Consider the following 8,801-nt stretch of genomic DNA (forward strand, 5'->3'; position numbering starts at 1 on the left):
TCTTCTCGGAAAACTCCCACAACTCCCCACCAATTATAAGTAAAGAGGAAAAAATTAAAGAATTTGGACACACAAAATAGATAATATGTAATAATTATCTTTTAACATTCAGATGTACAAATTTAGGTGTACACATCCTAAACAAAAGACAAAAAATATATAAAATTTCAATCCAATTAGATATGAAGTACATATTGAGTCCAGATTGAGGTGTTCATTATTAGTTTTTTCATAATTAGGCGTACAGAGAGAGGTAAACTGAGACTTTAAAGAGATAAGAGATAATGCTTCTCGAAAAACTACCACAACTACCCGCCGATTTTAATTAAAGTGAAACAAAATTTAAGACTACAGAGAAACAAAATAATTTGTGATAAATATCTTTTATATTAAGGCGTACAAAATTAGGTGTACAGATCCTAAACAAAAGATAAAATCAGAAAAATAAGAAATGTCGATATAATTCGATTAAATAACCTAAAAAACCATATTCCAGGATACTTCTGAAATAACAGCAAAATATGCTAATTATATTAAACTTGAAATTAGTTGGTGTACACAATGAAATTACTTGGTGTACACAACGACGAGGTGTACCCACCGAAACTGTTTGACTTTCACCACATATTCACCATTTTCTACGGACGGCCCTGATTCACTGCATAACAAACAAATATGAAGAACTTTTGCATCTCCTATGCCCAGAAACACGAGGTGCACATGCTTGGTCCCTTTAACATTTCGTCATACCAATCAAGTTGAGCATTGGCAACTCCACAGCCACATGACCAAAGTTTCCTAAACTGAAGATTAGTTTCATATCTCCTTTTGGAGAATTCATCAGGCAAATTATTGACATAACCACGCTCACCGCCATTAATAATTTTTCGAATTATCCTCCTCATTGCCCCTCTGCCTAGTTTTGAAAGATACTCCTCACCCACGGGGTCTTGGACCACTGCTTTCATGTACATCCCATACATGTAAACACCAATTTTGTACCCCATATCTGCAGATTCCGTGATGAGTTTTATGCCACAATTGTCACCACAGCAGTAGTAGTCTTGCATCCCCTTCATGAACAGCAAACCCGGATTGCGTGCCTCATACATTGTCCTCAACAAGTTGGGAAACTCCCAACTTGCGATAAAAGGCATATCGAAGTCTTCAGGAATAGGCCTCTCTAATTCCACGGAATCAACCGATGCTAGAAATTTTTTGGTTATTGTGCAGGCCTGGAACCGTTTGCAAACTTGTTTTAGGGTGCAAATTTGTTGGACCGAGTTGCAACTGTATGCGAGAACCTTTTCCAATAGTTCGTCGGATAGCGCCATTAGAGGGGAGCCACTATCACGGATCTCTGCATCGCATCGTCCTCTCTTTTGTGCCATAGTTAATTTTTGTGTATTGAAGGAGGAGGTTGACTCGAGGAGGATTTTAATTTTTGAGGAAAACGGTTGTTTATGTGGAATAAGTGCGGTTTCGAATGAAATGAGGCAAATAGAGGAGATGGAGAAACCACAGTTATAATTTTAACATAAAATATGGTTCGTTAAAGGGTGTCTTCGTTCAATTATAAAATAGACATATATATAATTAATTAATAATTAATACTAACTGAGCGTATACATTAAATGTGGTTACCGTTAAGATTGTACATTTGGTGTGTACACCAAATTTTTCTTGTACACAAATTTGATGTACACCAATTTGATGTACACTTAAATGCATTTTGGTGTACAGGTACCAAATTAATACGGAGCAAAGTATTCACACCCAATTAATACAAACTAAAGTAAACTAAAGTTTAAGCATATAAATTATCAAATGTACCAACATCCTAAATATTATCAAGCACATAATCCAACAACTACACCTTTCATAAACTGTTAAGTTCAACATTAGTACACCATTCATCCTAAGTGTTGGCAACAGCCAGATTGCCAACAAACTCTTCGTATGAGTCCATGGCGTATTTTTCCCTAAATCTGTCAACGTCATCGTCCGTTATCGAACCCATATCCTCCGCTCCAAGCCCTGTACATGCATCTAAAAATTTGGCCGCACATGGACCACAGTCACCAGATCTCGCATTCTGATATATGCCCTCCGAACGACTCCATGTGTAAGGGGTGGTGCTAGCCCTTCCGTTAATTTGCTATCCAAATAACGCTTCAATATAAATGGCATACTTTGACAAATGAGCGCCATATACTGCTCCACAGCCGTTTCATCATTATGACTGATGAATGAGTCCAAAATCTCTACTATTTTAAAGTCAACTACAAAGCCCACCCAATGCTTAAACCCTCAGTTCATTGGAACGTAGACAATGTACATAAACCGTAGAAACATTTGTCTCTCACGCTGAATAGCCCACTTTGTAGGTTTTCTCATTACAATGCCCTGAATGGTTTTTCCCTAGTCATAATGACTTTTGTCTGCAGATATGAAAGCCTTGTAGTTGTTGACGATGATGGATATGAACAAGGTGTCTACAAATGCTACCCTGTCTTTAAAGTATATTTGACCTCTACGTCTCCAAAGCATGGCCATTCTGACTTGCAGTGCTGATTATGAAGATAATCAAAAAATAAATAACAGATAATACAGATAATTAAAAAAAAATCATTAGGTAGTCGCTATGTACTTACCATTGTGTTAACCCACTCAGTAGGGTTCACAATTTGTAGGAAGAATTGATTGTTCACAGTATGACCAATGACAATGCAAAAGTTGCTGTAGTGAGAGCAATTGGTAAATGATAATAATGAAAGTTTTAGCATAAATTGCATTGCATACGATATAACTTACATGTTCCTTTCACGCGATAATAACTCTTGGAATGCCTTGAACTGGTCTTGTTCCACTGTTTCGAGGGGTTTGTATGCATCTTTCGATCTGGATACAAATAGAGCTTTCACCTTTTCATCTGCGGTGTAAAGATCTCGAATCTTGTCCGACCTTACGCGTGCGCGTTTCCTCTACCTCTTCCTCGTCCTGTTCGTCTTCCTCTTCCTCTTCTATTTCTCTTTAGGCCAGAAGATCCCTCAACATCTTGTGGGGGGTTTTGGAGTACAAGAGGTCTTATGTGAAGCATCACTTGCATCCTCAGGTGCAGTATGGTAATCTTTCGCCGCATTTGAGTCCTCAGCCATGAGTTCCTGCATGAATGCAACTTCGGCATCCTCTACCTCATCTCCCCAACGCAACTCATTCTGTTGGTCATTGTCACCAATATTCACTACCATCTGTTTCACAGACAACTGACACACACAAAAAAATTTGCAAAATTACCAACAGAATCACAAACTACTTATAAGACAAGTACTACAAATAAGACTAAATATAATACTACACATAAGACTTAGCAGAGGGTCGGATTCCACGGCAAGTATGTCCTCAAGATGCAATAGTGTGATAACATTTTGACAACCTTCGGGATCTTCAATGGAAGTTTTTAAGTTATCAGGTTGAGGAATTTTGGAGACCAACATTGATATAGATTGGAGGGCCATGAGTTGTAGTGATAGAGGGAACCTGAAGCATGAAGAAAAGTCAGAAGAAAGCCCAGGGGTGTTTTCTGTTTAAGTTGACGACACAATCATGTTAAAAGATTCTCCATTTTCTCGGCGTCCGTGACTGGCTTCGGAGCTTGAAAACGAGATACTGTTATGTTAAATGATACCCTACACCATGGATACTGCATGAAGCTATCCAAGTCAGTCAACATCTCTACGTATTTCTCGGTCAAAGCCAGATTTTTGCAAAAGAAAACACCGTCAACAAGAACGATGAGGGCCAATGGTAGCCGTTTCCATCGGGGTAGATCCGGATCCTTTAGCATTTCAAGCACTTCAAACACGTTCATAGCAGTCGCTCTTCCAAATAGGTCTTTCCACATTCCCGTCTTTCCGACATCATCTTCTTCTGCAATGCTACAGGTTTGGGATTGCAATTCAATCCAGTGATTTCCTTAAACTCCTGTATCGAATATTTCAGAGGCTGTCCACCAAAGACGAACCAAATCTCATGTTTCTTCGTGGTCACAAGTTATCGTGATAGAAGAGGATGGACTAGTTTGGCGCTGTTGCAACATCTTGCAAAAGGTAGATGGAATAGCTTCCCAAACTGGGAATGGAGTAGCTTCTCAAAATCTTCAGTACCCTTTAACGCTTCAACAAGGAGGCCAATTACATTGGCCTTTGAATATATGTTTAACCGAGCACCAACGGGGTAGCAACCATCGCCGAGGATCCTTCTTGCTAGTTTTTCCGAAAGGTTATTTGAACCTTCACCATCTTCCATGCCTGATATTTGAACCAAAACAACAAATCCAAAATGCAGGGAGCATATAATATTCTGGAGAAACATTGAAATGCAAACCACGGGGGAATTTCGGGGAAAGGAGTTCGAAGGAGAAAACAGGGATCTAGAAAAACTACCCTATTCATATGCTCTCATATATAAACTTCTGTAACTGTTTTCTAGATGGTATAAGAGTAATACAACCGTTTGAATTCAATGTAGACATAAGAAACCACTACTAGAGTTAATAAACCGCTAATAATTCAATCAGGCCAATCAGGTAAACCGTTTCAATCTTAATTAGAGTTAACAAACCGCTACCCTAGTTCATACAAGGTCGAAGTTCATAAAAGTAACTTACTTTTAGAATTCTGAGTAGGCCAGTCTAGAAGAAGAGGAGAGAATTGTACTTTGGAACTACACCGCCGGCGTGGATTGAGACGAGTCACGTGGATGGAATCTTCAACCCGGTCACTCGGCCGCGGTGGCATGGGCGGCATGGGCGGCTTCTCCGTCAGAGGTGTCTTTGACGATTTTATATCTCTCGGCAGCATTACAACGGTAAATCGGAGGACTAATCGGAGATGGATTGACGGAGATGCTAGATTGACTACGTCGAGATGTGGATCCCAAAATTTTTTTTTATTTAGATGTCGTCGATAAATTATACATTGGTTTTACTTCGGTTTATGATATTGGACTTTGGTTTATGATATTGGACCTTGGTTTAGCAAATCGGATTTTACCAGAAATATTTAGTTATTTTAGTTCAGCAATGAAAATTTTGAAAATAAAAAATAGCCTTAAATGCCTAGCGGGAACATAAACAGTAAACACAACTCAATCCTTCCTTGGTTTTAAAAACTACCCATTCATCTAATTTATAACTTAAAAACTACTCATACATCAATTTTCCCTTCTTTTAATTTGTTAATGATTCTCCACTCTCAACTTAATAAATTTCATTAGTTTTTAAGAGAATTGATTCAACTCTATGATTTTTTTATTTTATTTTGTATCATCTTATATATTAATCTTCAATTTTTTGGAAAACACAATAACCTCGATTGTTTGCAGGTTTTAGAATAGATTTTGGTTTTTGTTTTTCCAAAAACCAATATTCAACCAATCATGATTCTGGTCAAAGAGATTCCATAATTTGTAGAAAACTTAGATTTTTTATAGATTTACCAATTCCTTTTAGGAACCAGAATCTCTATTCTATAGGTTTTTCCCCATTAATTTTCAAATTTTTTTATTATCATTTGTTTTGAAAATTTTTTCCCTTCTAATTTTAGGCATCAACTTATCTACATAAGAAACAACTGTATACATAACCTTCTCAACCAAACACACAAATACAAAAAAACAAATCTCATGTTACAAACCAAGTTGAATTTCTTAGATAAGGTTACTTAATTACTTTTAAGTACAGAAAAATTTTGCATACTTCATCTATAGCATGTAAACGAGGAACCAAAAAAAGTTACATATGACTTTGTGACGAATGAAGCCTACATGAGACGAACTGAAATTTATGAGCGAGCACAGAATAATAAGTTGGAACATGCAATTGACTCATTGCTAACGCTCTCGGATCTTCAATATAACTGATCATTATATTGGGGAGCGGTGACTGTACTTCAAACCAACAAGACACATGCACGTGTTTATCTCACATTAGCAAATGACAATGCTAGACTAATACTGTGAATGGTAACTGTGAACTAGTAAACGCAAGACGGTATTTGTATACTCCACTTTCATATTACCAATGAGCAATGTTATATGAAGTGCGTTACAATTTTGTTTTTTTTTAATAAAAAAATAAAATGTATAAGTGTGTTCCAATTTTTATGAATGATTGTGTGGAACCGTACAGCACAGTAAAAACACTGGTATTTTAGGGTCCGAATGATAACAACGTTTGTGGTTGTGCGGGAAAAGTGGTTTAAAAGTGTGGTACGGTTCAACTGCGGTACGTGCAGGGGAAAGATAACTGCGGTTTGTATTTAATAAGTGGTATAAAATAATGTTTGATTGGTAAAAAACAACTTGCGGTTGACAATAAAATGTCTGAATGGTGAATAAGACTAAAACGGTAAAGACTACAGATTATAGATAAGTATATTAGAAAATATATAATAATTAATTAATTGTAATTAAGTTATTTATTTTGATTAATAAATTAAAAATTGTATAAATTTATGAACTTCAATATGGTTTAACTGCGATAACAACAGGAAAAAATATGATTAATACATAATAAGTTGTACAAAACAATGTTTGATTAGTAAAAAAAATACTTGTGGAATGTATGATATTTTAATTTTTTTTTTAAAGTCTGACTTTTCACATTCACCAATCAAGACTAATGTTAAGAGTCTCGGTATTTGATTGTGCAAAAAAAATGATTTAAGAGTATAGTACAAAAATGGTTCAAGTGTGGTACATGCAAGATAAATAACTAAACAAAAATTTAACACAAATGGTTAGCCGAACACAAAAAAATGTTTGACTCTTTATCTTATTGGAGAGAACAAAATTCTCTTTTTTTCTTTGCAAATGAGGAAAAGGAAAAAATATTGTGCAATTTTAATTAATAAATTTTTTTATATGTTTATTTATTGGTTAGCGATTTTGTTTGTCCTGCTGTGTTTTACCTGTGGTATAAACTCAAGTGCGTTACTGCATCTGCTGTGAGTAATATAGTTGTCTCGAAAAACGTGAGCATATTTGAAAAAATGCATATATATGTTAAAACATATGTGTTTGGTGATTTAAATGTTTTTCTTTGTTTGCAGACATGGCTTCAGCTAGCGGCTCAAAGGATTATCCCCAAAGATTGTACCCGGAAGGCAAATCTCTTTTGCTGAAGAAGAGTTGTCATCATAACTGCAAGCTTCATGAGTTCATCATGATGATCAGGGATCACCTTGGGGAAGAAATTTACAACGACATCATGAATAATTCTCAAGTTGGCGTGCTACTGAAGCTTGCATTGACTTCGTTCATATGGAGTGCTAAGAAGGTTCAGTATTTTGTGAGCAACCAACTGAAGGTGGATAGGAATCATGAGTTATGGACTCTTATTGGAGGTCGCCCGGTTAGATTTTCACTCTTAGAGTATGCTGAAATCACGGGGCTAAACTGTGACCCAATTGATCCCAATGACAAGTTGGAAATAGATCACACCGAATTTTGGGCCGAGATTGGAGTGAGAGGTGGGGAAGGCCCTAATTGGAATGAGTTAGAAGCTCGGATGAAAACTTGCCAAGCATGGACTTATGAGAAGAAGAAGATGTTGGCGTTGCTTTTCATTTTGCATGTTGGCGTATTGGGACTTCACCGCAACAGTCGAATCCCGTTGGCTTTAGCCAAAACAGTTATGGATGAAGCAGCTTTCGAGAGACAGCCGTGGGGTCGTTATGGATTCCATGAACTAATTTATTCCATCAAGATTGCTAACTTGGGGGGAGCACGATACACTCTCCACGGATGTGTACAGGCAATGCTTGTTTGGGGTTATGAGTGCATCCCTATATTGGCTGAGAGAGCAGGGAAAATACGCCCCGATGTAGATGACTCGGTTGTTCCTCTTCTTAGGTGGACTTCATCACGGTGTCGTTATGTTTTCGAGACTCTTTTGGAGATGGATAAGAGTGAAACCGAGGACCACAAGGTACTTGTACCTTAGCAGCTATTTAGTTGGTAGAGTTTTTTGATAATAGCTTAGTGTTTGGTAGAGTTATTTATTATACAACAATTTGTGGTAGAGTTAGTAAATGTGGTAGAATTTAACATTTGGTAGAGTTTTTACAATTTGGTAGAGTTTTAACATTTTGGTAGAGTTTTTACATTTTGGTAGAGTTTGTACAGTTTGGTAGAGTTTTTACATTTTGGTAGAGTTTTTGATTCAGTTTGATAGATTTATTAATATCATGGTAGATTTATTAATATCATTTTCTATGGCATGGCAGGTTCGGGTTAGACATCTAATGGTGGTGAAGCCCTTGGAGGAAATATATCCTGTCTGGGAAGGAGAACCCCGACGTGTAGACGTCGATATAAAGGTGCATAACATGATATGCGATATTCTGGATGGAAGCTTGGATGAGGGGTTCTGGTAATCTCCCAAAAACGTAGGTGGCGATGCAACAGGTGGCGCTGCAACAGTTCAGACGCCGAAACAGTCGAAGAGGAAGTTGGAAACTCCACGCGTGGAGAAGAAAAAGAAAGAGAAGGTGAAAGAGGCTGAAGCAACGGATTCAACTCCGAGAAGCAAAAGGAGAAGGGAAAGAGAGGCAAGGAAAGAAGAGACGAAGCACGAAAACAAGGAGAAAAAGAAACTTAAGAAGGAGGATGAGGAAGAAAGGTTGTTTCTCGGCTATCGGCGGCTGTATGCCTAAACCCAGAAACCCTAGTTTTTGTGTGAGTGGTAGACTTTTTAAATATGTAGTAGAGTTTAGGTATTTTCATTTATAGTAGACTTT

The 8,801-nt window shown here is 37.2% G+C and overlaps 1 protein-coding gene across 1 annotated transcript; it reads left to right on the top strand.

The window, feature by feature from the left end:
* Positions 1-7,114: 7,114 nt before the first annotated feature.
* LOC112082995 lies at positions 7,115-8,717 on the top strand. The gene is made up of 3 exons (XM_024150718.1): positions 7,115-7,990; positions 8,289-8,361; positions 8,455-8,717. Exons 1-3 carry the CDS (start codon positions 7,115-7,117, stop codon positions 8,715-8,717), a joined length of 1,212 nt encoding a protein of 403 aa, XP_024006486.1.
* The last annotated feature ends 84 nt before the right edge of the window (positions 8,718-8,801 follow it).

Source organism: Eutrema salsugineum, unplaced genomic scaffold, assembly GCF_000478725.1.
Source record: "Eutrema salsugineum unplaced genomic scaffold, Eutsalg1_0 scaffold_7, whole genome shotgun sequence".
NCBI classification, from domain to species: Eukaryota; Viridiplantae; Streptophyta; class Magnoliopsida; order Brassicales; family Brassicaceae; genus Eutrema; species Eutrema salsugineum.